The sequence below is a fragment of the Mycotypha africana genome (assembly GCF_025528875.1).
Source record: "Mycotypha africana strain NRRL 2978 chromosome Unknown BDF20scaffold_10, whole genome shotgun sequence".
In the NCBI taxonomy this organism is placed as follows: Eukaryota; Fungi; Mucoromycota; class Mucoromycetes; order Mucorales; family Mycotyphaceae; genus Mycotypha; species Mycotypha africana.
The window spans coordinates 826,688-851,422 of NW_026515734.1; the positions used below are offsets into that span (position 1 = coordinate 826,688).

Genomic DNA, 24,735 nt, shown 5'->3' on the forward strand with positions numbered 1-24,735 from the left:
GTTACACGATGTTTACGGAAAGAAGCCTGATGATGTGAGCTGTCGAAGCGATCAATATAAGCAAAGTCTATTTACAATGCTTTCCATTATTCATAAACCAAGCGTATCTACATATTGGCTTATATACCTATACTTTCCTCAAAGCGGCTTGCGTAAATTGACTCTTTTTCAAATAGCATTAACCGCTTTATTTTGAATTTCTTCAAATCTCAGTGAAACCTAATCGCTGCATAAATATGTACCTCTTTCAAGATAATGTAAGCTATAAATGAGGACCAACTGCCAGGACGTTATCAACGTGTAAGGCTGGTCCGCTAATATCACCCTTAGAATCAGTTTAATGGAGGACTAGTTTGAAGGGTTCCTCATGATAGTGTTTCTGTTAGATCATTCAAGACTTAAATGTTCGATTTTCTATTTAGCGATGCCACTTGGTTTGGCGGAAAGGCTAACTCTCAATTTTCCGCTTCAAACATACAATAAACCATTTCTTACAGATCGTCAACCATATTCAGCCCAGCTTAATGCGGTATTCTGAACGTATTCTTGATAGCGTCTTCCTAAACCCATGATAACGGTCGAAAAGAAAAATTTAGCTACATATGCTTCTTCCTTCCGCTATCCTAGAACACAATTACATTTTATGAAAGTCCTATTTAAACCTGCTGCTCAACATATACAGGCATAATCATAAACAATTCGGAAGCTGTAAGCACAATTTTCGTTCTACAAATAATTCCGTTATTTTCTATTACTTTCCACGTCAAATGAAAAAAGGTCAAAAAGATGATTTACCATTCTGGCACAAAAATAGCAGTTGTTTTATCTGTTATAAATTACAGTATTTCTACTTCCATTCAGACGATGTTAGTTTTTTTTTGAACAAATAAAAGGTATTTTTTTTTTAAATATTAGCTTACCTTTTGGGGATGAATTAAAAAATTAAAATTAGACCGTTAGTTTGGAGACGAATAGTAATTTATGTTCAGACTTTTTACATGTAATGATCTAAATCTCTTGCGAAAAAGCCGTGTTTACTACGGTGATCTTTTTTTATAGGGCTGAAATCCTGTTAGCCTTCCTTTCTTTGACCAAATCGACAACGATTGTCACCCTATTCAAAGATGCGTCAACGTCCCGCTGCCAGACAGTTTGGCATCCTTTGCATGACAAAACACCTGTTCCCTTAAAGCCTTTAGTATCGACAGTACGCAAAGTGGAATGACAGAGGCTGCAGAGTTTTGAGGTGTTATATTCGTTGATTGTTAAAACAATCAAGCCATCTTCAGCTTCACGTCTTTTCTTTCAGTGCTTTAAAGAATCTGCCAACAACACCACACCTTAAACCTTTGAGCTTCACATTATCCTTCCCAAACATACCAGCCCCAAAAACAACCAGCGGAACCTTGTCCATGGGTTGTTCGAAGGGACTTTGCTTCCATTTCCTAGTCCTACATAGAAAGAGTCATTAGCCATCTTTGATTGTAAATCAAAAACAAACTACTGATTTACTTTTTGGTCAGAATACATGCTCCCTTCTTCTTTCTGGTGTTCTTCTTCCGCTTCTTTCTCCTTTTTTTCTTCCTTATTATACGATTTCGTCTTGACTGATCATATTTTAAAGTACCGTGCGTCAACATATTAATCATCAGCTGAATGGCCCTTTGCTTGCCTTGATACAGCGTAAAACGATCTTTAGCGCCACTGGACCCGTAGAACTCCGAAAGAGTATCGATATTTGACATGATGTATGAGACATAATCATGATGTTTTGACAAACTGGAGGTTCTGGGTGAGGGGATGTTGCTTTCAACGTGATTTATACCTTCACTTCTTTTTTTACTTTTTTTTTTTAGAGAGGCTGGTAGACCCTGTCAAATGATAATACTCCTTCATGCTACATTTTCGTATTCGCTGATCTTGAATACCAACAGTAGCACTGATAACGATCTCCAATTAGGGTCAATAAAAATGGGAACGTATGTTTGTTCGATTTCAGATTTACTAAATCATCCAGAGATAAATCTAAAGTTTTGTATGCAGATGCAAGGGTAACATGTCGTCTTTTGAAGAATAGAAAGTCTATTGAGAAGCCATCGATTCTCATTATGTTGCCAAAAAGCACTGTGTTGCTTCCATTTGGAGTTAGTGATGAGAGACTATTATTTACACGAATGTTAGTACAATGAGTATATACAGCTGTATGTTTTGTACCTACTTTCTATAACGCAGAGACTGGAATTTAAGAATACGATAAAACAGCTCTAGTTGATCTTGACAACCATGAGGTAGCTTCTGCCTTATAAAACAAGAGAGAGCGTTCACGCTCACAGTGACAAATCGCCATCGTATAGAGGCAGTTGGCAGCACAGAGAATAATCTTGATAAAGGGAGTCTTCCTACATCGTAGGATTTGTGGGCAGCATGCTCTTTCTCCAGCTCATCATTGATCAGAAATAAAAAGGAGACAAAGCAACCAGGGTTTACACTAAGAGTAGTCAAGTTTATCCTTTCCCCCATTCTTTGCTTCCAAGGTTGACAAAAGGCGATAATGTTTGATTTACCTCTTCCGTGAGGTAAATGCTCGCTGGCTATGATGGCTCTCCTCCAACAATTTCTTGATAGCAAAAAAGGTTCACAACTTTACGAATCAGTGAAGAAGGTAGTGACTATATCATTTTGGTTAGTAAAAGAAATATGAAAGTACATAGTTTTAGAAACCAAACTTACGCTAAACTTTTCTTGCATTCTGTAAACTAAAAAAAAGACAAAAAATTGTCTCTTCCAAGATTGCCAGTAATTTGTAATTATTATTTTGATGTTGTCAGTGAGGTAATTGCTTTTTGGCTATTGGGGCTTTCCACAACAAATCTCTTGATAACAGAAACGAGTTACATTATCATGGACCAGTGATGGGTCCATTGATTATAATACGTACAGATTAAAGTGAGTACTTAGAAAGCATAATGCGTCGCTCCAGTCTCAACGTACCACAAACATCATTTGCAACTTGAACTTCAAAAAATATACAAGCCTTTGTTCAAAATTTTCGACAATATTGTAGAGGCAGGAAGTAGCGATCTCCGTACAGGCTTTAAAAAATACACTGACTGATTCCTGGTACGAGGGTTTTGGAGCGTGTAAATGACAGGTAATTGATTTTAAAGTTGTTGTAGGCTTCTATAAACCCATTTGGAAGTGCTGATGTGTTTTTGACAATTTGCCCATTGGTTATTTAATCACTGTACACCAAAAGTTCTGTGTGAACAGACACTTGGGACAACATATGCTGAGTTTCCCAAAACGTAATGGTTTATGAATATTCTTGCTTTAAATACCAGATAACAGACAGTTGATGAGGCTTCAATTATTTTTTCCTTAAGGCTATCTCTGTAATCATCAAAAGGACAATTATCAAACGGAATTCTTCTGGCAAAGGCTTGATAAGTGTCACCTAAATTCTGTTTGAAAACTTCAGTCTCCCTTGGATTGTGGTCATGGCACGGAGGGAGTCTGCGGATAAGTGGCCTGGCTGTTTACATTTACTGCAAATTGTGTGATTCTGATTCTTGTTCAGGTTTTCTTCTATCCTGGCTCTCTTTTTCTGCTTCTTTACATCAAAGCTCTGTCTTCTTTTCTTGTCTCTGCTTGAACCAGCTACAAACTCAAATGTTTATAACTGTCTTTCTTTTTGATATCTTAATTTTTAATAATTTAATTTACCATCATCAGCAGAGGATGCTTTGTAAAAATCACAATTGAATTAGTCTTTGGTGAAATGACCTTTTTTTTACAGTCAACACTTATAGCATCTAGAGATACATACTGTAAATATAAACTCGTTGTTTGATAATAATTTGACTTTTTTACCTTTAAAAGCACCTGCTTTACCGTTTTCAAAAACTGACGCTTTTTTTCAAGAATAATCAACTTAAACATGGCTTTGTAAAATAAGTGAAAGAGAGAATAGACAACAAAAATAGATCAAAGTTGTTATAGATATATCACAACACCAATTTGTGACGGTTCGAGTTTTTTGCTGATACAGATGTTTGCCTCTTTTCAATTGTTCTTCGGTTAATATACCAAAACAATTGGAAGAAGTGAGCGTGTCAAGTAAACTCAGTAATTATATCAAATAACATAAGTTCGAAGCACATTTGTCAAAATAGCTGAACATTATGGTTATAATATTCTTATTTATATGTCATGATTTACACATACTAAATCAAGCTATTGCAGAGGTACTGCTTAGGATAGTACGATTATATGAAGTCTTTATCCGATCATTACACCAATTCCAATTCGTCTTTGAGGATTTCTATGTCTAATTTTTTTTTATCCAAATAATTTAAGTTAAAAAATTTTAAAATTTTTTTTATATCTAAAAAAAAATTAACATTGTCTGAATTTTAGTAAAAGTACTGTATTAATTTAGGCTGTTGGATTGGCGTCTATTTCGATCCAGAAATCTAAAACCTACCACGTAGAACTTTTGGTCTACAATAATAAAACGGAACCAAAATTTTTTCCTTATTAATCATTTCATATAGAATCTGGCTTCCCTTCACAATCTCCTTTCTTCTCTTTTCATATCGCTTTAATTATGGCGCCTCGAGCAGTGGAAGATGTTTGGGAGCGCATCAGCTGGTTTTATCGCAATAAAATACATTTTCTACAACTTCATTATTTGTATATCTTATTGATGATATTTATAGCTTCGGCATGCTTTTATTTTCAACCTGGTACAAGGTGGCGTTACATCGACGCACTATTTATGGCAACAACTGCAGTTACCAATACGGGACTCAATGTGATCAATATGTCAGATCTAACAACGTGGCAACTATTGGTTATCTATTTCAGCTCCTTTCTTTGTTCACATGTCATGATATCAATCATTATCGTTTACGTTAGAAGGCATTACTTTTCAAAGAGATTCGAGGATGTGCTACTCTTTAATAAAGCTAGACGTATTAAAGAAGCGAACAGGAGAAAGTTTGAAAAAAACCTTCATGAGCTGGAAAAACAAAGGCGGAAAAGCGCAATGCATGATGGAAAATTGACACGTCGTCACCCAGCAAAAAGACGACTATCATTTTTGTCAGTAAAATCATCACCAGTTTTGGCAGTTGATGAGGAAGCTTCAATACCCTCTGCACCTGATATTTTAATGAAGAAAAAAGGAAGATTTAGTAAGCAACGACCTCTATCAACTGCGTTTAGTCAGTTTGATTTAATGTATCATTTGCGCAGAAAAAACAACACCTCTATGGATAAGCCTCAAACAGACATTGAACAACCTATGGAGAACTTGAAAGATGCTAATGAAGAAACTTTTGCTTATAACGATCATTCAATTGGCGACGCAGGCAGTTACATTATCTCAGCGTCTATTCCTAAAGATAATGATAGTGGAAATAATGACGACGATATCAGTTCCAACATTTCTACTATTAGAAATGATACCCATCATGATGGATTGGTGCCTGCCCGTCTTGATGATTCTTCTTGTACTGTCCCAACATTAAAAAACCTTGATTTGGCATCTACAGCAACTCAAGGCAGTCAATACGATCTATCACAAAGTCAAAATTTAAGCCATCCCCTTACACTTACTAACACAACTGAATCCAATTTATCTGCACATACACATCATACGACTTCTGACAATAGTCACGGTGACAACTGTAGTGATAGTAACATTAACAACAACATTAATATATGCTTTGCGATAGATAAAGATGCACCACGTCATCCAAGTGATACGTCTCAAATGGCAGACACCAGCAACAGCAATCAAAATGATTGCGACTCTAATATTCATAATAATCATGTACAGTCAAGCACTCAGGGGATTGCATTTTCAGAGGACATTGAGAGACAGAGAGAAATTGCTCGTAGACGATTGGAACAGGATAGACGTTTCGAAGATATTCTACAAAGGATAGCAGGCGATAGTACTGAGCTTACAAGTATGACACACGGTGGCTCCTTCTATTCAGTCGATCAAAGTGCTGACGCCGAAACAGAGGATGAAGAGATGAAACGTATTATGCGTGAGCCCATTCATAAGAGTGAATTGACAAGAGAGCAACGCTATCGCTTGGGTGGTGCCGAATATCGGGCAATTGACTTTTTGACACGGCTTGTACCAGCCTACTATATCTTTTTTATCGTTGGTTTTGGATTCTTCTTTCGTATATATGTTGCAGCTTCATCTTACGCACAGAAAGTACTTGAAACGCTACATGAAAATGGTCCCATTGATCCATGGTTTTTTTCCTTCTATACAAGTCTTTCAGCATTCAACAATCTCGGTCTTATACCCATTGATTCTGGCATGGTTCCGTTTCAATCAGCTCCTTGTGCATTGATTTTGACAATGATACTTATTCTTGTAGGAAACACAGCTTATGCTATTTGTCTCAGACTGATTATATGGATATTATACAAAATAACCCCAAAAACATATGTGATGCGTCGAGAGACATTTAGATACCTTCTTGATCATCCGCGTCGTTGCTTTACCACCTTATTTCCGGCTACTCAGACAAAATGGCTATTACTTGTTCTGGTCGCTATAACGGCGGTTGAGTTCATTACTTTTATTGCTTTGAACTATTGGTTGCCGGTTTTAGAAAACCTCGACTGGGGTGCCCGTATTCTTGATGGCCTATTTCAATCTGTAGCTACAAGAAGTGGTAAGCTATTAACGAGTCTTTTTTAGTAAATGGTTTGGGACTAATCTTAAGAAATGGATTATATCTTTTCTCTTACACAGCCGGCTTTGCTGTGATTGACCTCATGTCTATGAATCCTGGTACACAAATTGTATTTATAGTAGCTATGTACATCAGTGTCTATCCTGTCGCTATTTCTATGAGAAACAGTAACGTCTATCAGGTGTGCATTATTTAGATAACATGCTTGAAGAATTTTGTGAAATTAATCACTAACGTAACGCTGGTACATTAAACAACAGGAAAGAGCGCTAGGTATTTACAGCAATGAAGACGACGATAACGGTGGCGATTTTGGGGAGACTAATACGCCCTTTATTCATCGTCTCAAAAGACAAGCCACCATTAGCAGCATAATGACTACTTCGAAAAAAGTATTGCGAAAGCCTGATTTCTTTGTCATCACGCAAATTCAGCGGCAGTTAACGAATGATATATGTTGGGTTATTGGTGGCATTTTTGCTATTTGCGTTATTGAATCTGAAGCTATACTCTCAGTTTCACCCATCACTATATCAACTGTAATGTATGAATGCGTTTCTGCATTTGGCAATGTGGGAGCTTCTACAGGCTATCCAAATACATCGGCTTCGCAAGCACAACAATATCATACCTTAAGCAAACTTGTTTTGATTATTTTAATGTACAGGGGCAGACACAGAGGTAAAATTAGAGTTTGAGAGCATACGTTAATATATGCTGTCAAGATGCTGACATCAACCCTTATTTTTTCCTGTATTAAGGTTTGCCTGCTGCTATCGACAGGGCAGTACTACTCCCCTCGGAGCAACTTCAGCAAAAGGAGCGCGAAGATCATATGTTACGGAGAAGAAACACGTCGTTTTCAGCTAGTGAAGGGCATGGAGATGGGCCCATTTTGACATATAATAGAACAAGAACGCTTTAGAAGAAAGCATCATTATCAGTCTTTTATCCAAATATTACTCTTACCCCAAGGCAGTCCTACAAACCCTTTTTGTATAGAATTCCTCAAAATCAATCAACAGGCAGGAAACTGTTGGTTTTTTTTTTTTGTGGGTCTTGTATACTTATACCCCAGTCGCTTATACATTACTTGAATGCGAACTATTATACTCTTTTTGTTTGCCTGTATATATTGCATCTCATTTAAACCTTGAATTAAATCACAGTTAACGTCTTTTCCAGACAACAACAAAACCATTAACATAACCGGATAAACTCTGGGGAGTTCTAACAGTATGATCAATTAGTAAGGGTTCCTCTTCTTCAAGTTGGTTTTGCTCTAATAAAGCTACAGCTCCTGTGAAGGAGATTTGTTTGTTTTATTGGATTGATGTGACTTAAGTATGAGGCCATTAAAGTTGTACACATTTGTAATCTTTGCCTTTTTCGCTTTTTTTTCCCTTTTGATCATTTCTCGATTACAAAACTCATAGCTTATTTTCTTTGTTCTTTCACATTTCACACTTTGTATGAGCACCCATATCTGTGTTAAGGTGAAGCAGCCAAAACTGGATGAAATTCGCTTAATATCTATCCCAAAGTCTAATCCGTACGATTTACGGAGGATAAAAAATGCTGTAAGTGAAATTTCCAATGCAATAATTTATGCAAAAGGGCAGGTTGGAGAACCAACGAATTATACTACTAGACCAGGGAAGTGTTTGATATGGACGAGACAGAGGATTTCAATTTTCTTCTATCGGATAATGATGGAGATGGTATAACAATTAAGACAACTGCAGAATTAGTCGACTTTGCGAATACCTATGGAGAAACGTTTGCCCGTAAATGGACGGTTCTCTCAGTTCCGAATAAAGAGCAGGAAAAGGATAACAATAAGGACTCATGTGAACCATCAGAGACAATTGAAACGACTGTTAAGCAATTAGAATCAATTATTGACGAGTTGCAAAGCTGCATTGGAAAGACACCAATAATTACAACTGATGGCACTGTGAGAAAAGCGCTAAAAGCTGTTGTAGAAGCGCATCATTCCTTAAGGCCAGCATTGGAAGCGACTGCAAAACCGCACCCTGATATAATCTGCGATGGCTGTTATTTGCCCATACATGGGTAGGCACTCAAAGCTATTAATGGTCAATAGAATCGGTATACATTAGACTCACTTTTCCATTTTATCACTACTATCATCAGCCAAAGGTATCGTTGTGAAACGTGCAATGACTTTAATTTATGCAATACTTGTAAAGACACCATGAACCATCATCCGGCCCATAGATTCAAGCTCATCAGAGGTGATTACACAAACATCAGTACACCTTCGAGAATTAGTGATGGATATTTTGACATAGAGCGACCTTTATGTACACCAGACTATGATATATTCCAGCAGCAGAATATCTATATTTGTGATTTCTGTGATTCAGATATTGTTGGCATCAGACATACCTGTGGCTCATGTCCAGGTAAATATGGCACCTTTTCAATTGTACGACTTCTTTCTTAACGCTGCTCTATCACTTTTAGATTTTGATTTGTGTCATTCATGCTTTTCTATTGCTAAGGAAAATCATCCTCCTCAGCACAAGTTTGTCACTCGCCTGGTAGGAGCTCAATTAAGCGCTGCTACAGAAAAGCAACGAGTCAGACAAAAGAGTTCTAGCAGCATAGACATGGATAGGAAAAACCACCTTTCTTTAACACCATCTGATACAAGCACTTCTAGCTCAACAAATATGAAGCATCCTGGTGTTATATGCGATTACTGCAATGCATATATCGAGGGTATACGTTATAAGGTAACCAACTTGAGACTTGTCTGTAGCGAGCTCTTGCACTGATACTTTCTTTTATAAAAAAAAAAAGTGTGGTCACTGTTTAGATTATGACCTCTGTGAAATATGTGAACAGCAATCACTCTCTATTCATGATAAATCACATGCTTTCATCAAAATACGATATCCGATTCAAAGCCTTGGGCGCAGAACAATATTACCAACATTCAAACCTGTTAATGAGAGTAGTAAACGTCAGCCTTTACCTACCATGAAAATGATGGAAGAAGCTTATCCAAGACCAGCCGATAAAACAGGCTCAAAAAAACTCATTAAACAGCCAGAAGACCTGGTTAAGGTGCGAACAACACAGTCATCCGAAGACTCAACTTCATACATACCCGTGCAGGATAGAACTTTAACGTGTATCGTTCTGAATGCTAAGTTTTTATCAGACTTAAATATACCTGATGGGACACTTGTTTCGCCTAAAAAAACCTTTATTAAGGTAAGATTTGGAAAGAACTACATCTCTGAAATTCCGAAATTTAGATCTTCTTTCTTCAGATGTGGAAAGTGAAAAATACAGGAAATGCAGACTGGCCTATGGGTTCTCATTTACTGTTTAATGGTGGTTCTATTTTGCGTCCCTATCCCATATCACGTCCGGATTGCTTTGCTGTTCCAGTTGTATCGCCAAATGATGAAATATGTGTTACAGCAGAACTTCAAGCACCAGATGCACCGGGAGAGTATATAAGTTATTTTTGCTTATGCGCACCCGATGGACAACGGTTTGGTGATAACTTGAAGTGCAGCATTAGAGTAGATGAGAATTTAGAGTCTGATAAGAATCCTCCAGAATCTCTCTCAAACATTTCGTCAAACGATAATATTTCTAGAAGTATATCACCGGTTGCATCAACATATTCTTCACTGTCATCAGAAACTACGCCAACAACCAGCACGGTATACCGAAATAAAATCACAGTAACCACAGATGCAAGTACTCAAGTACAAGTTGTTGACGATGGTAATGTTAACGATAGCCATGAAAGCAATATTTTTGATGAACTTTGTACCAACAGAAACGATGACAGTGATACTACTTCACCTGCAACATCTGCTACTATGAATACATATACAGACAGCCAAATCAGTAGTTTACCTCCGTCTGAAATAGAGTTTACTGATGATGCGGATATAGACTATTCGTCAGGTGGTGAAGAAAATAATGCTACCAAGTTAGAAGGAAAAAGCAAGAGTTTTTTTAAAGATGAAGACGAAGACGATTTCGTCTTCATTGACCAAGATGCATCGATTAATAATGATTTTAAGCAAGAGCCTGCAGTAACCGAAACTGATGAGTCTTGCAACTCAACGTCTCAACAAGATTCTATTTATAAAAGTCAGCTATTATATCTTCATGAAATGGTAGGAATCAGTCAAATAATCGGAAAACTTTAACAAAATATTTATAGCCATGCGTCTCTTTATTTATCGAGTTTTTTTTTTCCATTAGGGATTCGGTAGCTCAAATGATTGGCGCGCATTGGGTCTACTAAAGCAACATAACGGTGACATAGATAGGGTTATCTCCAGTCTACTTACATATCCATAATTAACGAATTTACCATGTACAATAATTTTATTATCTCTGTCAGTAATAAAACGCGGCTCTCCGTATATATAGTTGTTGTTCATTGACTTTCACAAATCAGTTTATGTAAAAGGATGTAACAAATGGAAAGGCTTCAAATGGTGGATTATCATTATTCGGGTAAACTATGTCCAGCTACTCTGACAGATTCAAAACAAGCTATTAAATCATTGCACTATTTGAGACATTGTATGTATAGTAATACAATTTGATGTCATTATATAAAGACCATTCATTCTTTCTCCAGAGTCTGCATCATTTTGGTATACTTTTACTCTATAACTAAACTTACCAAAAAGTATGACAATTTACGTTGTGCTGTGTTATAGTTGTGATTACAAAAGAGCTTTTTCATAGCCATATTCCATTTAGTGTATATGGCAAAGGGTAATGTCAGATCAATCACTCATTTTAGAATACTTTTTACTACATTGATACTACCGTTTAGATGCTTTTTTTTTTTTTTTTTTTTTGTTTAAATTCATGTGCGATTTATTTGAGCAGAAAGACAGAAGATGAAAGTAAAGTTGAAGACAAATGGTATAAGAGGAGAAGAAGGGGGGGCTAAAAGAGGCGTTTAGATGCGTTATAAGTGATTCCTAGTTATGGATAACATGTAACGCAAAACGTCTCACGAAAAGGAACCAAAAATGTAAAAAACGCTCCTAGGTGGGCTCGAACCACCAACCTCCTGATTAACAGTCAGACGCGCTAGCCAATTGCGCCATAGAAGCTTATATGGCTGTCACGGAGAGTGAAATATTGAAAAATTACATCAGCATTATTGAAGATCGATCCGGAAGGAGAGTATGCTGAACCGGATAATTGTAAAGTCATGCTCATCTTTTGGTGAATTCTTATTGGAAGCGGAAGGTGAATGTTACCTCGTCCCTGAACTCAGATTGTTGATCTAGTATAAAAGAATAATTAATTCTTTTGATAGTTAGAAGAGGGCTTTTAGAGAATAGATTCTATATCTTTGAACTTGATTTTGAATAGATAGACATCCTTAAGTTTAGTTTTGATAATATATTTATTTTAGCTAGTCTTATTATTTATTATTTGAGAAACACTGATTGAAACTGAATAGAAACTGATTGAAAGAACTGAATTGATTGAAAAGACTCTCAATGATTTTAATAAGACAACTCTTGGAAGAAAATACCAGTCTCGGCTATTAGAATTCAAGCGTAAAACTACTATATCTATATCATCAATTCACGGACTAGCACCGCAAATGTATCATGGCGTGTGAATTTAAAGTTAATTGAGAATGCAATGCAAGATGTTTGTTACGTTACGTTACTTTATGAATCGTAATACTGATGCGGACCGAAGTTGTGCGAGCAGGCAGATGAAAGGTTTCCAATTTATCTATTTCACTGGTAAATCATCTCTACTTCGAACAACTGAATGAGACCTTTAAGCTGAAACATTATATAACGCTTTACATGATACTGGAATAACTTGGAGTTTAAAATAGCCAGAAAAGGAATCCTTGTTTTGATGGCTATTTTAAAGAATCATTCATTTTACCAGACTGTACCTTATTTTCTTAAAATTTGAACCAGGTGATTCATGATTTATATATGCTACATATCTGTTATGAAATTCAAGACACTAGATATAATTCTTTATAGCTCGTAAAAGAACTAGATCTAGAGAGAAAATCATACAAGAATAGAATAAGGACAAGTTTCTCTATTTTCTTCAGGGATAGAAATTATCTAGTATTTTCTTGCTCTTGGTCAGACTACTGAGAATAACTTGATGACGAATGCTAGGCAGGACACGGAAGGATATGCAATTACATGAGTTGCAGTTACCTGAACGATAACACCTACAATAGGCCCTACTTTCTGTCAAAATAGAATAGTCAATTCAATTTGATTCTGACCAAATATGTTATTGTTTTCAACAGTTTCTATCGAGAATAGGAAGTTTCGTCACGGTGATTACCCAATCTTTAGAAGCATCCTATGATGTTTTCTGAAATGATCTGTTTTCATAAACGAAGTAGCTCATGTTGTCAGTCAACGATTAAGTTTCGGTTCTTTATTTCACAACCAAATTATGTTTAAATGACATGAGACGGTCATACGTGGAAGATATGGTTAAAATAATGGTGGGTTGGGGATAGAGTCATCACAACTTGAATAGGAATAAGATTTTTACGTAAAAAAATGCTACAGACTTGGAGTGGATTTCGTAATTCGTTAAATATTCGGCAAAGATTGATTGAATGAGAGAGAGAGAGAGTTAGGCAGATTCCTTTTTTTCATCAGTTTTCTTCTCGTCACTCTTCTTGGATAATTCTTCATTGATCTTTTGAACTTCTTCGAATTTTTCCTTGAAAAGGTTAGCGTTTTCAGAGTTAGCAAAACGAATAGCTAAAGTTTCTGCTTCAGGCTTTCCGTCAGATACGTCTGCAGTAACATTCCAGACCCAAGAACGGTCAGAACCAACGTTAGGAGAGAGCTTCATGAGAGAGTCAACGTAGTGGTTGGCACAGACCTTGAGGGTCTTGTCACGACGCATCAACAAACGAACCTTCTTAGTCTCTTTGTGCTGTAAGAATTTAACATCACCGGTACCACGTTCCTTCCACTCCTTAGTGTCTTTGTTGTAACGGAATAACTTGGCGCGCCTAAATGGATAATTGACAAAAAATGGAAAATACATTAGAGATCCATTCAAAGATGATGTACATACAATGTCGAAACAATGAATTACATTTTGAAGAGAGCTTCTTCATCTTCTTCATTTGTCTTTACTTCAACTTCTTCCAATTTGACAATAGGTTCGAAATGAACATCTGGGGATTCAACTTCTTCTTCTTGCTGTTGCGAATTTGAATCCAGTTACAAAATAATGTAAACATTTAAATGACAATGTCCTTTTTTTTTTTTTTCTTTTTTCTTCTTTTTACTGTAAGCTATCAACATACTTGTTCGACGATTTTCTTTTCCTCGGTATCAGCCATTTTTTATTCTAGAAAATATCAATGAAATATATGATGGATGGATAAAGGGAAACCAGAGATTGTTGCACTAGTTTTTTTTATTATGGATGGACGATTACGTTGCCTTTTCTTCGGGTCAGAACCTACAGCCAAAAAATATGCGGAGAGTTAAAACCAAGTTAAGCACCTTCTAGTGCTTTCTTTTCATACAAAATCCCTTTTGAAAATTGCTTTGAAACACATTGCTCTAAATTACCATAACATTTTTACAATGATATACATTTATTTAATTTGATTAAGCAGGGGGAAAAAAAAAATTAGAATATGAAAACTTTTATACATGAGAGTCAAATAATAAACCAAAAATAATAATAAAGCAGATTTTTGTTTTTGCTGTAATGCTATTAAGCCTTATGCTTCTTTTCTTTTTTCTCCTTTTTCTCCTTTTTTTCCTTCTTCTCCTTCTTCTCCTTCTTTGACTTCTTGGGCTCTGGTCCTGCATCTTCTGAAATGCCACGCTTAACACCTGCGGTTGATTCTTCGATAATGGTTGTAGTAGTAGTAGTAGAAGACATGGTCATGGTTGTATCAGCATTATCTTTGGCAGCGACATCAAGCACACTGATCTTGGGCGCCATACCAGCAGCAGCAACGACGGCTTCAGCAGGCTTGCCAAAGACAGGTTCGGGTTGCTTACCGTCAGGATTGTTGGCATAATCGATGTACATGGATTTCCAGCTGTCGGGTGTCTGATCAGTAACACGACCGTATTTATCTAATTTACCTTCCGTCTTCAACTTCTTCTTAGCAAGTGCAACAGGACCCATACCCCAGCGACGGGGATAAGTATCACGTTCCATAATGACACGCTTCACTTTAGCAACAACACCATGATCACAAGTAGCCATAACAGCAGTCGTCATTTGAGCATAAGCCAAAGCGATAGCTTCACCCTTAGTTGTCATTAACACAATTTCATCATTGACTTCGATACCGCTTTCAAAACGTAAAAGACCAGGAATCATCAGTTTAGCACCATAACAGATAGCATTGACAGCACTATCCTTAACAACAACACGTTTGTAGTTGGTCAATAAGGATTCCAAAGGTCGAATAACACGTCGAAGGTAGCTTTCATCCTTTGTATTATCGTATAACCATTGAGCATCTAAAATATCGTGCATGGTAACAATGTCATCCTAAAAAGCAGTTTGATAAATACGGTGAATAACGCTATACAGTTCATTGAATTCATGTTATCCCTCAGACAGAGAGACATAGAGTCATGCACTTAAACTTACATTTTCAGATGTAGTACCAGAACGAACACGACGAAGTTCTTGCATATGACCACCGACACCAAGTAAGAGACCCAAGTGCACACAAAGTGTACGCATATAAGTACCAGCTTCACAAGACGCCCAGAAAACAGCAAGATGACGATCGTTATCGAATTCAATTAATTTACTTTCATGAATGGTACGAACACGCAATTGACGCTTTACTGCAGAGATAAGAGGGGGACGTTGGAAAAGTGCACCAGTCAAAGTTTCAATAGCCTATATAAAATGGTTGAATGAAAGTGTCAATACAAGACTGTATACAAAAAATTTGGGGTTTCCTTTATCGCTCTCTTACTTGAGCTAACTTTTTTTCACTCTCAATAGCATCATGAAGACGAAGAATACAAACGTATTCTTTACCAGCACCTTGTTGAGACTTGACTAAACGGGTAGCACGGTCAACGCAGACAATAAGACCACCAGTAACTTTAGGATCAAGAGTACCACTGTGGCCAGTCTTTTCGACACGAAGAATACGTTTGATCCAAGCAACAACTTCGTGAGAGGAAGGATTCGCAGGCTATTAACAAAAACCAAAAACCCCCAATAAAGCCAAGCCAATAGGTGAGTAAGTTAGGCTGGAAATTTCTTATATTTTCCGTTTCCTTTCCATCTTTTCTCGGCACTTAAACGAACCTTATCGAGGTTAATAACACCATAGCGAACATAATCGTCAAGTGGACGCTTTAAAGGTGAGCAACCGCTGGGAATGGGTGTATAATGACCAGTACGAACATTAAGTTGATCGTAGTTCTGAAAAATAAATTTTTCAAAAAAAGATTAAAGTGTCAAAAGCTGATCAACATGGTTGACTAGGGTAATAAAAAATCTTCATTCTAACCTTTAAAAGAAGAGGCCACTTTGAAGTGTCAATAGCAGGTGTAGTGGCAGTAGGTTTGATAACAGTATTGTCCTCCATTGTGCTGCTGATAGCTCTGTTTTTTAAGGGAAGAGTGGAAGCTTTACAGTTGATTGAGAAAAATATTAAATTCCAAGCTCCCGAAAAAGCCACGGCTGTGACAGTTTTCTTCTTTATGCATGCTTGCCGAATTCATCGAAAAAAAAAGGCAGAAATTTATTCACATTTGAGATGCACTGGATTCATCAACTTGGCAAGTGTATCCAAGCGAACCGTTTTTTACATTTTCAATAATTTATTATCTATCACTCTGTGATTCCTAAGGCTTGCTATGCCCTTTGACATAAAAATGACAGATGATATGCTCTCTTTCTCGTCTATCTGTCCAATTTGTGTCTGTTGAAGAGGATATTTGACCATGGAAGAAGCTTAAATCATTCATAACGGTGTACCTAAGCATACCTCAAATTTTATACTTCTCTTTACTCAAAAGCTTGATTGTTGCTGTGACAAGTGTAATATGCCTAAACCTCTTCAGAATCTTCAAGTCTTTTGAATATACACTTTTTGGAACGCCTACAATTCTTGTTTTTAGCTTTGCTCTAAGTCTGTACTTGCTGCGTTTGGTTCAAAATGTATCACAGCCGTAGAAATTTATTGCTGCTGATCGACTTAACTGAGAGCGGGGAAGGGATGGTGGTGGTGGTGTAATATTCTATTTATACCGAAATCCTGCAGATCTAATGAGCGTCTATAACAATACGAATTCCGTAATTTGTGCTAAAGTACAACGTGAAATCGTACACATTAATCATTAATACCTTTAGACTGGTGAAATCACATTTGAAATAATGAATATTATGCGAAAGAGCGCATTCTGCCGATTGAGAGCAAGCTAGTAATGATGTTGTCAAGTTCATCCACTTATTACCGTCACATATAAAGGAGGCTAAAACAAAGACGACATGCATGCTTGACGACAATAGCAATCAACACTCCAGTTCTATGGCTATCTGATGCTCTTTGTTGACAAGGCCTCCCTATTTTCTTCGTGCTGTTCTGTTCAATTATGCTAGGGTTAATATTTGCTTAACATGTACTATCAATGAGAGGAAATATACCCAGCGCATGCGTTTGAGCACTCCATTTCCTGTTGGATCACTTAGTGTAATTGTCAGTTGACTTGATGTCTTGATTCTAACAAATTCACACTTATGTCTTCATTAAAGAACAAGACTAGCTATTTGTTGTCTACTAATATTTGTTGCCAGCTTAGCAAAATAACTAAAAAGTACTAATACAGTGCAAAAACACGGGCTGTCAACTGTTTTGTCATCAAGACTATTTAACCGTTTTTGAGCAGCAGAAATTTACATTCGATTTGACATGTATTATTATAAATTGGGAAATAGCTTGTATAGCAATTTTTCCCTTGAATGTAATAACTACTAACTTATTGTAGTCTAAGAAATATCATATTCTTATACAAAGAGTAAAGCGATATGTTGAAAAAAAAAAAAGGTAGAGCTTTAGCGCTGACTTATTGTATCACTGACGAAAGGAGTGATTTTTTTGATCCGCCGCGTTAAAAGTGCGCTTTGTACCGAAAAAAAAGAGGAAGAGATAAAGTATTGAAATTTTCGAGGCACAGAATATAATCGGTTTTTTTTGGCTCTTCAATTCCAACGTAAACTACATTATACTACAATGATGCAAACTTCGGATTTTGAGGTATGCATCTTAATTGTCTAGGCTAATTTATTTATTATAGTGGTAAAATTTAGGCTGAAACTCTATACTTTTCTCTTTTTCAAATAAAGGTTACTTCACCTCCTACTGACGGCATAACAGGGCTTTCATTCTCTCCTCAAGCCGACATATTAGCGGTTTCCTCTTGGGACACGGCAGTAAAGCTCCAAACCAGTTAGTGTAAAAGACATTTTAACGTCACACTGCTTGATTCCAACCATTTCCACTTGTTGTCTTTGCAATTAGGTACGCATATATGAAGTTCAACCCAACGGAAGTACAATACCCAAAACCTCTTACAATCACGAAGGACCCGTTCTGTGTGTTGAATGGACAAGTGTAAAAAAGGAAAAAAAAACTAAAAACAGCTGCTTTTAGGCTCACAATTGATTTACCATATCATTCAAACTGGAACCGTTGTAGGATGGTAGCTCAATAATATCCGGCGGTACAGATAAAGCAGTGCGTATGTACAGTTTAGCAACAGGCCAAAGTACACAGATCGCTGTCCACGATGAGCCTGTCAAATGTATCAAATTTCTCGAAAACCAACCTAATATTTTGGCTTCAGCCAGTTGGGATAAGACCATTCGTTATTGGGATGTGAGGGCAAGCCCAGGTCAACCCGTCTCAAAAGTCGACTTACCGGAACGATGTTATTCAATGGATACTAAGAAAGGTCTACTAGTAGCAGCAACAGCAGATAGGCATGTTATGGTATATGATTTAAATAATCCTACAGTTGTGTTTAAACATGCGACATCGCCATTGAAATGGCAAACGCGTACTGTGTCCTGCTTTATTGATGGTTCAGGTTATGCGATTGGGTCGATTGAGGGGCGTGTCGGTATACAGTATCTGCAAGATAGTGATATAGCGTAAGTTAAACTGTAGTTTGACAGCAAATGAAGAAGCTGAAAATAGGATATTAACATTTAATTTACTGTAGTAAAAGCTTTTCTTTTAAATGTCACCGAGACGACGCAGCCAAGGCGGTTTACTCAGTTAATGATATAAAATTTCACCCTGTCTACGGCACTTTTGCAACATCAGGAGCAGATGGTAACATTATATTTTGGGATAAAGATTCCAAACAACGATTAAAAGCTTTACAAAAAGCTGCTGGTACCATAGCTTGTACGAATTACAATCGTACAGGCAATATCTTCGCTTATGCTATTAGTTATGACTGGACAAAGGTATAAAAAATGACTACAAACACAAAATAAGGAGTTGCACGAAAACTTCACCATCTTATGCTAACCTATCATTTTCTCAATATTTCAGGGACATCAATTTTATGCAACTGAGGGTCAAATGAATAAAGTCATGTTACATCCTATAACTGATGAAGAATCTAAACCGAAGCCAAAGGTGAAATAAAATTTGTAAATATTTAATCCATGGTGTAAATAAATTATATTATGTAACTCTCTGCCGTTGGTTCGATTTCTGTTGTGAAATTTAAAATGTAAATACCCCTCTCCTTCTCATTTTGACAAAAAAAAAAAAAAAAAAAAAAAGAGGGAGTTGAAAGGCGAGAATTCAAGAGTTGCCGTATGGTTACATACAAGGAGAAGAATAAGGCATTGCTGCAAACAAGTAATGCAGAACATTGCTCTTCTCTTTTTTCCCTAAATGTACCATTCTTGTTTTACTATTGTTCAGTAACAGTTGTAACAGTAAATCTCAAACACTATTTAATAATTACTATATACTATGTACACACCGTATTCCCTTGAAGAATTAACTGATCCTTATCGCAATAGAAGAGCTTCTTCTACAAAAGGTGAATACAAACTACTGTTCACAACCTCTTTAATTTCGAAATGTAACATCCACATTGAAGAGGTATTCAACCGACTTTATTACATAACTATATCCTATAACCCGTCGTATCTAATACGTTCGAAGAAGGCCTTCCATGTTGTAACTTATTCTCGATTGAAATTTTATAGAAGAAAGCTCACCTACAACACCAAAATCAGCAACACAACTTTTACCGCCGTCACCGTTTCAGCAAGAGCCAGGTAGAGCCTATTCATATTTACCTTATTCTAACCATGCGCTGGATCTTGGAAAAGCAACTTCCAAAAAACCAACCGACCTGTACGTAGAGGATGACATAGACAATATGACTATCACCTCCTTTCATCAAGTTGTGAATATGCTCAACGGAGAAGAACAACAGCGTGCACTCACCTTAATTACCGACAACAATAATAAATTACTACTTCTACAGCAACAGCAAGAGATAAAGAAAAGAGGAAGAAAACCCAGAAGCATATTCTTGGACAGACGATGCTGGGTCATCACAACATTTTGCTGCCTCGGTATCATTCTTTCCATGGCTACATATTTCTGTTGGCCTCGGCTACCTCTGTTTGTCATCACGAGCGAGAAATTGGAGCGCATTGGCGAACCAGCTGACTGGGGTCCCAAGCACCAACCTTGGCTTAAAGCCACATGGGAACTCAATATGACGTTGAATAACTCTGGAAATTATGTGCAAACGCGAGTGCAGAATATAGAATTCATATTAAAGGATAAAAATACACATCAACCATTCGCCTGGTCTAAATCGGGAGTTTTACAATTGCCTGCGCATGAAAAGACAAAAGTGTCGTTACTCTTCAATGTTGACTATGAGCCAAATAGCGTGGATGATCCAACTTTCAAGAATCTATATAATGCATGTGGGCCACAAATGCCAAGCGAGCCGCCAGCACTTAATGTTACATTAGAAGTAAAAACTTCACTAAGCTTTTCATTTTTATTCTACAACGTTAAGCTGAGTATGTATCTATTTTCCTCTTTTTTAACGGTTATAGGTTATCATGCACATTTATGGAATCAGCTGGGCGACAGTAATCAACATCAATTCAACAGAAGTTGGAGGGTTATATTGTCCATTTAATTAAATACTATATTATATTATTTAGCAAAGATGGATAGCCTTTTTCTCTCTCGTTTAGTATTATTACTGGTCAAACAGACTGTATTCGATCTATTGGCAATAAATAAATCTTAAGATTCAAAAACGAGTCTTTCTGATGAAACCCAAGCTTTGAAAGTAAATCATGCTTTACTTACAACATTGGGAATGATTTTGAATGAGACATACTCATTGGACAGCTGAACTCAGGCATGGTGGTGGTAGCAGAGTTTCTAACGGTATTAAAGTGATAAATACGATTTTTCCATTCTCCTCTAACAGGGTCATATTTGTATTCGCGAACTTTGATATATTTTTTATGCTGTTGAGGATGATCGCGATGAATTTGATAAAGCTGGGAATCCGCGCTACATCTTCGTCCTTGATAAACAGGCCTTTTGCCCTTGAGCTCACCGGACTCTATCATATGCACGATTTTTTCAACACGGGTGGTGGGCCGTTTTGTTAAAGAAAGCACTTCAGAAGTAGTAGTGCCAGTGATTGCTGATGAGTGAACGAGATTGATAATGGAAGAAGATGAAGAGCATGATGTGCTAGATGTGACAGGTGATAGCGACGGAGAAATATGAGTAGCATTCTCTCCTTCTATAGGTGATGTATGAATCTGATGAGTTCGAGTATTATTAGAAGGTAAATCAGTTGTTTGTATGGAGAGGGATGAAGGTGATGCAAGCAGAGCATTCGTATTACTTCTGCTGTAATCGTCAGAAGTAAGCGTGTTGATAGAATGAATAATGGGTAGTGATGGGACATCAGACTCAGAAATAGTCTTCCTTTTCGAGGCTGGTGCAGAACGATCTATAAAGAGATGTGTTATTACGGACACACATTAATAATCCTTATTCGAGATTTATCAATATTTACCAAGGAAGAGAATTAAGTCTTTAATAAAGCTATACAGTAATATAATATACGTCACATTTAATTCAAGAAATTGTCTAATGCCAAGTATTACAGTTAGTGCATGCAATTCAATTTTTGTCAAACAAAAAGCTTGATGGACTGATATTTACGTTATCTTTGACGATGCGAACATCATTCATTCAAATTACACTGTTGCAACCGAAAAGAAAAAAAGAACGATCAGATCTATCAGATATTTAAATGAATTCATAAATACCTGATATTAGAGCAAATTACCATTTCGAACAATGAAAACGACAGAAAAGGTTTTTCTTTCAAACGCTCAAGAGTCCATTTTATAAGCTGCCAAAAAACGATGTCAATCTCCCCTTCAAAAATCCATCACTGCAATTGGTCAATAACCGAAAAAACGGTATTGATCTCTACTTCTTCGTTCAGGTGATGGACAACAATTAATTACTTTTTTTGTTCCATTATTGACAGTTTTGGTGTAGAAAACTGAAACAAATTGACTTTAGGGGAACTAACTAGTAAGTTGATGTTTGTAAAGCCGTGAGTAATATAATTTTATCAATTTCAATGCACATCACTTATCAAGGAACGTACATCTTGAAAATTTACACATCGGCTTAGACGGCTTGGGTTAACATTTACTGAAAGCAAAACCTCAACAGTTACTGCTCCCTTCGCATGTACCATGTTTAATGCATAGCGAACACTCAAAGCTACAGTTATGTCTTACGGTTTGTAATAATAGAGGAAAAAAATTAAAAAATGACTCAGTTTTATTAATGATGGTATGAATTAATTCATATACTGTTACATAGGTAGAATAAAATAGTAACATAGGCTTTACCTTGAGGCAGATCGTATACAGTGAATCTGTCGATCTGCCACGTTCTGCTTGTCCAATTCAAACTTACCGCTGCCAGTATCAACAGATGAGTTAATGAAGTATGTGATTAGACAAGGAACAGAAATCATTTGAATATAAATAGCGACAGTTATTAGGGTTACAAGAAACTTTATTTGGGGCGATAATACTATCTTGATTTATAGTTGTAAATGACTATGTTTAACATAGTTGTCTACGTATATGTTGGTACAGTTATCCTCAAGGGAACTCAAACTATTTAATTATGCATATACAGTGACACCCTTTTCCATTTTCCGTGACAATTACTGACACAAGTCTAATTGCTTACGTTCATTACAAAGAATATCAACTATGCCCGAACGCAACAATACGACAATCACGACTCATTACTGTTTTCATTACTACCTTTACTATTGACTGAGATAGCCTCATCTTGATCATTTCTAGCATATTTTTTTAATAATGCCTTACGTCTCTCTTCCCAGTCCTTTTTCCGCCGTAGGTCATCTTCATCATCAGTAGGCGATTGACTAATTGGTATACTTGATTGTTCCTGATCCAGTAAGGACCCTTCTGTACAGAAATGTCCTGAATACTGTCCTCCCAAAATATGTTGCTGTTGCTGTCGTTGCTCTTGTTGCTGTAATTTATCGGACTCATAGAATGAAGTTGTTGTATTAGTTGTAGGAGGCGGCGGCGGCGATCTGTTCCATTGATAATAGGTGGATGTTCTTCTTACGAAGTGCATCTTCTTACTCGGGTCGCCTAACAATGGTCTATTCTCTTCATCATTATTGTCTTCTCTTAATTTTCTCTTCCTCCTTCTTACGCAATAAACTATGAGACTTAATAGAGCTATAAGCGAACCAATCGCGGTACCGACTAGAATATCTATTGATATGGACGGTATCAATCCTTTAAATCAGTGAGATTCCTGTTTCTTAGTGCTTTTTCATCAGTTGCCTTTCAGACTTACTATTTGCTCTATCTGCATTTATAACCGAAAGACAAATGTCTTGTGTACATTGTATACTACTGTATTCAATAGCCTTGGTTTGTTGCGATTGGCGACTAGAAGTTTGTAAAATTTGGTAATCTACTGAAGGGCAAGAGAAGTGTGATTTACAACGTATACTTTTTGATCGACCCTAATATGGCTATCATTTCTGTTGCGCTACCTCTTTCGTTCATTTACAAATGTTGATAAAGTAGGTACAGACTGTGTTAGCATAAGAGAAGTAATTCGAGATTAGCATTGACGACCATTCTCTTTTTAACAGGTCACGCGGGTGTTTTGTTCCACTACTGTAGGCTACTCAAAAGGGAGCCCCACAAATTCAGCCTGACATTCATGCAACCAATGAATGAAGTGCTTTTCAAAGCGCTCATTGTGTTAGCGGAGTCTTCATTGTTAAAGGCTGTACATATGCATCGTACTAAAGTCAGATCCCTCGTTTCATTCTATTTAACTCTTCCAACATGTAATACCAAGGAGGCTTAGAAGGGTAAGAATAAATGAGAAGAAGACTATAAAGAATGCTATGGCGTTAGAGAGTTTATTCCAGGCCATGCAATTCCTGTTTTAAGATTCCACTTCGTGTACCTTAATGTTTTTGTAGTAATAAATGCCAAATATATATACAGAATCTCGACAAGAATAGTTACTTTTTCATTGCAACAAAAAGAGTTGCTCAGTACAGATAGAAGGTAACTCCTTCTTATGTTTTGGTGTTATTTGTGATGATGTATATATTGAAAGAAGGGAAGCCTTGTTATCATATAACAAATGGGGAAAATCGCTTCTACTCAGAATTTGATATTCTATTTGCACATTAAAGAGAAAAATACAGAAAACATATGCTTATACTAGAGTTACTGTAAAAATATAGATTATATACATTAGCAGATATTTGGCTACTGAGGAATGACAGCAGAACGATGTTAAATCGAGGAATGATTTGTTAGCACAATATAACCATTCAATACCACTGAAGCTGCGCAG

At 36.7% G+C, this 24,735-nt stretch overlaps 10 protein-coding genes and 1 non-coding gene across 11 annotated transcripts; 4 read left to right on the top strand and 7 right to left on the bottom strand.

Moving 5' to 3' along the window:
• Positions 1 to 1,897: 1,897 nt before the first annotated feature.
• Positions 1,898 to 3,939, bottom strand: BDF20DRAFT_838606 (uncharacterized protein; the record flags this gene model as incomplete). The annotated part of the gene is made up of 8 exons (XM_053079185.1): positions 1,898 to 2,159; positions 2,219 to 2,488; positions 2,731 to 2,756; positions 2,992 to 3,180; positions 3,339 to 3,528; positions 3,617 to 3,657; positions 3,724 to 3,825; positions 3,871 to 3,939. 8 exons carry the CDS (start codon positions 3,937 to 3,939, stop codon positions 1,898 to 1,900), a joined length of 1,149 nt encoding a protein of 382 aa, XP_052932907.1.
• Positions 3,940 to 5,776: 1,837 nt separating this feature from the next.
• BDF20DRAFT_826255 (cation transport protein-domain-containing protein) lies at positions 5,777 to 7,650 on the top strand (the record flags this gene model as incomplete). The annotated part of the gene is made up of 5 exons (XM_053078050.1): positions 5,777 to 5,960; positions 6,006 to 6,704; positions 6,785 to 6,906; positions 6,986 to 7,406; positions 7,487 to 7,650. The coding sequence occupies 5 exons, from the start codon at positions 5,777 to 5,779 to the stop codon at positions 7,648 to 7,650; spliced, it is 1,590 nt and encodes a 529-aa protein (XP_052932908.1).
• A 467-nt stretch (positions 7,651 to 8,117) lies between these two features.
• On the top strand, positions 8,118 to 11,269 carry BDF20DRAFT_890012 (uncharacterized protein). Its single transcript, XM_053082167.1, has 7 exons — positions 8,118 to 8,305; positions 8,377 to 8,801; positions 8,883 to 9,154; positions 9,216 to 9,487; positions 9,555 to 9,971; positions 10,031 to 10,897; positions 10,986 to 11,269. The coding sequence occupies exons 1-7, from the start codon at positions 8,198 to 8,200 to the stop codon at positions 11,082 to 11,084; spliced, it is 2,460 nt and encodes an 819-aa protein (XP_052932909.1). The 5' UTR covers positions 8,118 to 8,197; the 3' UTR covers positions 11,085 to 11,269.
• Positions 11,270 to 11,783: 514 nt separating this feature from the next.
• On the bottom strand, positions 11,784 to 11,857 carry BDF20DRAFT_t140. Its single transcript has one exon. It is a non-coding gene; the product is annotated as a tRNA-Asn (tRNA).
• Positions 11,858 to 12,974: 1,117 nt separating this feature from the next.
• BDF20DRAFT_890016 (uncharacterized protein) lies at positions 12,975 to 14,235 on the bottom strand. Its single transcript, XM_053082168.1, has 3 exons — positions 14,071 to 14,235; positions 13,857 to 13,963; positions 12,975 to 13,770 (listed from the first exon to the last, which is right to left on the bottom strand). The coding sequence occupies exons 1-3, from the start codon at positions 14,104 to 14,106 to the stop codon at positions 13,383 to 13,385; spliced, it is 531 nt and encodes a 176-aa protein (XP_052932910.1). The 5' UTR covers positions 14,107 to 14,235; the 3' UTR covers positions 12,975 to 13,382.
• A 77-nt stretch (positions 14,236 to 14,312) lies between these two features.
• Positions 14,313 to 16,687, bottom strand: BDF20DRAFT_112935 (H/ACA ribonucleoprotein complex subunit 4). The gene is made up of 5 exons (XM_053074707.1): positions 16,270 to 16,687; positions 16,065 to 16,181; positions 15,724 to 15,948; positions 15,387 to 15,644; positions 14,313 to 15,284 (listed from the first exon to the last, which is right to left on the bottom strand). Exons 1-5 carry the CDS (start codon positions 16,345 to 16,347, stop codon positions 14,490 to 14,492), a joined length of 1,473 nt encoding a protein of 490 aa, XP_052932911.1. The 5' UTR covers positions 16,348 to 16,687; the 3' UTR covers positions 14,313 to 14,489.
• Positions 16,688 to 17,027: 340 nt separating this feature from the next.
• BDF20DRAFT_838612 (uncharacterized protein) lies at positions 17,028 to 17,675 on the bottom strand (the record flags this gene model as incomplete). The annotated part of the gene is made up of 3 exons (XM_053079186.1): positions 17,028 to 17,210; positions 17,388 to 17,505; positions 17,662 to 17,675. 3 exons carry the CDS (start codon positions 17,673 to 17,675, stop codon positions 17,028 to 17,030), a joined length of 315 nt encoding a protein of 104 aa, XP_052932912.1.
• Positions 17,676 to 17,854: 179 nt separating this feature from the next.
• BDF20DRAFT_890030 (WD40-repeat-containing domain protein) lies at positions 17,855 to 19,470 on the top strand. Its single transcript, XM_053082169.1, has 6 exons — positions 17,855 to 18,018; positions 18,108 to 18,194; positions 18,283 to 18,375; positions 18,460 to 18,914; positions 18,986 to 19,235; positions 19,324 to 19,470. The coding sequence occupies exons 1-6, from the start codon at positions 17,995 to 17,997 to the stop codon at positions 19,417 to 19,419; spliced, it is 1,005 nt and encodes a 334-aa protein (XP_052932913.1). The 5' UTR covers positions 17,855 to 17,994; the 3' UTR covers positions 19,420 to 19,470.
• A 128-nt stretch (positions 19,471 to 19,598) lies between these two features.
• On the top strand, positions 19,599 to 21,053 carry BDF20DRAFT_113096 (uncharacterized protein). Its single transcript, XM_053074708.1, has 3 exons — positions 19,599 to 19,825; positions 19,995 to 20,782; positions 20,868 to 21,053. Exons 1-3 carry the CDS (start codon positions 19,756 to 19,758, stop codon positions 20,955 to 20,957), a joined length of 948 nt encoding a protein of 315 aa, XP_052932914.1. The 5' UTR covers positions 19,599 to 19,755; the 3' UTR covers positions 20,958 to 21,053.
• Positions 20,776 to 22,211, bottom strand: BDF20DRAFT_890035 (uncharacterized protein). The gene is made up of 3 exons (XM_053082170.1): positions 22,006 to 22,211; positions 21,857 to 21,930; positions 20,776 to 21,790 (listed from the first exon to the last, which is right to left on the bottom strand). Exons 1-3 carry the CDS (start codon positions 22,029 to 22,031, stop codon positions 21,126 to 21,128), a joined length of 765 nt encoding a protein of 254 aa, XP_052932915.1. The 5' UTR covers positions 22,032 to 22,211; the 3' UTR covers positions 20,776 to 21,125.
• Positions 22,212 to 22,906: 695 nt separating this feature from the next.
• Positions 22,907 to 24,010, bottom strand: BDF20DRAFT_113313 (uncharacterized protein). Its single transcript, XM_053074710.1, has 3 exons — positions 23,912 to 24,010; positions 23,710 to 23,832; positions 22,907 to 23,648 (listed from the first exon to the last, which is right to left on the bottom strand). Exons 1-3 carry the CDS (start codon positions 23,922 to 23,924, stop codon positions 23,110 to 23,112), a joined length of 675 nt encoding a protein of 224 aa, XP_052932916.1. The 5' UTR covers positions 23,925 to 24,010; the 3' UTR covers positions 22,907 to 23,109.
• Between the last annotated feature and the right edge of the window lie 725 nt (positions 24,011 to 24,735).

Bases quoted from the DNA above. Each gene is read 5' to 3' on its own strand.
- BDF20DRAFT_890012 (XM_053082167.1), top strand. From the start codon at position 8,198: ATGAGCACCCATATCTGTGTTAAGGTGAAGCAGCCAAAACTGGATGAA. The intron at 8,306-8,376 runs GTAAGTGAAATT...TTATACTACTAG, and splicing joins TACGGAGGATAAAAAATGCT to ACCAGGGAAGTGTTTGATAT. The intron at 10,898-10,985 runs GTAGGAATCAGT...TTTTTCCATTAG, and splicing joins TATTATATCTTCATGAAATG to GGATTCGGTAGCTCAAATGA.
- BDF20DRAFT_890016 (XM_053082168.1), bottom strand. From the start codon at position 14,106: ATGGCTGATACCGAGGAAAAGAAAATCGTCGAACAA. The intron at 13,964-14,070 runs GTATGTTGATAG...AATTCGCAACAG, and splicing joins AAAAGAAAATCGTCGAACAA to CAAGAAGAAGAAGTTGAATC. The intron at 13,771-13,856 runs GTAATTCATTGT...TTATCCATTTAG, and splicing joins GAAGAAGCTCTCTTCAAAAT to GCGCGCCAAGTTATTCCGTT.
- BDF20DRAFT_112935 (XM_053074707.1), bottom strand. From the start codon at position 16,347: ATGGAGGACAATACTGTTATCAAACCTACTGCCACTACACCTGCTATT. The intron at 16,182-16,269 runs GTTAGAATGAAG...TTTATTTTTCAG, and splicing joins AGTGGCCTCTTCTTTTAAAG to AACTACGATCAACTTAATGT. The intron at 15,949-16,064 runs GTTCGTTTAAGT...TTTTGTTAATAG, and splicing joins GTGTTATTAACCTCGATAAG to CCTGCGAATCCTTCCTCTCA.
- BDF20DRAFT_890030 (XM_053082169.1), top strand. From the start codon at position 17,995: ATGATGCAAACTTCGGATTTTGAG. The intron at 18,195-18,282 runs GTAAAGCTCCAA...CTTTGCAATTAG, and splicing joins TTTCCTCTTGGGACACGGCA to GTACGCATATATGAAGTTCA. The intron at 18,376-18,459 runs GTAAAAAAGGAA...GAACCGTTGTAG, and splicing joins TGTGTGTTGAATGGACAAGT to GATGGTAGCTCAATAATATC.
- BDF20DRAFT_113096 (XM_053074708.1), top strand. From the start codon at position 19,756: ATGTACACACCGTATTCCCTTGAAGAATTAACTGATCCTTATCGCAAT. The intron at 19,826-19,994 runs GTGAATACAAAC...GAAATTTTATAG, and splicing joins AAGAGCTTCTTCTACAAAAG to AAGAAAGCTCACCTACAACA. The intron at 20,783-20,867 runs GTAAAAACTTCA...TAACGGTTATAG, and splicing joins CACTTAATGTTACATTAGAA to GTTATCATGCACATTTATGG.
- BDF20DRAFT_890035 (XM_053082170.1), bottom strand. From the start codon at position 22,031: ATGATGTTCGCATCGTCAAAGATAAC. The intron at 21,931-22,005 runs GTAAATATCAGT...ACTTGGCATTAG, and splicing joins TTCGCATCGTCAAAGATAAC to ACAATTTCTTGAATTAAATG. The intron at 21,791-21,856 runs GTAAATATTGAT...ATCTCTTTATAG, and splicing joins AGACTTAATTCTCTTCCTTG to ATCGTTCTGCACCAGCCTCG.
- BDF20DRAFT_113313 (XM_053074710.1), bottom strand. The intron at 23,649-23,709 runs GTAAGTCTGAAA...ACTGATTTAAAG, and splicing joins AAATGCAGATAGAGCAAATA to GATTGATACCGTCCATATCA.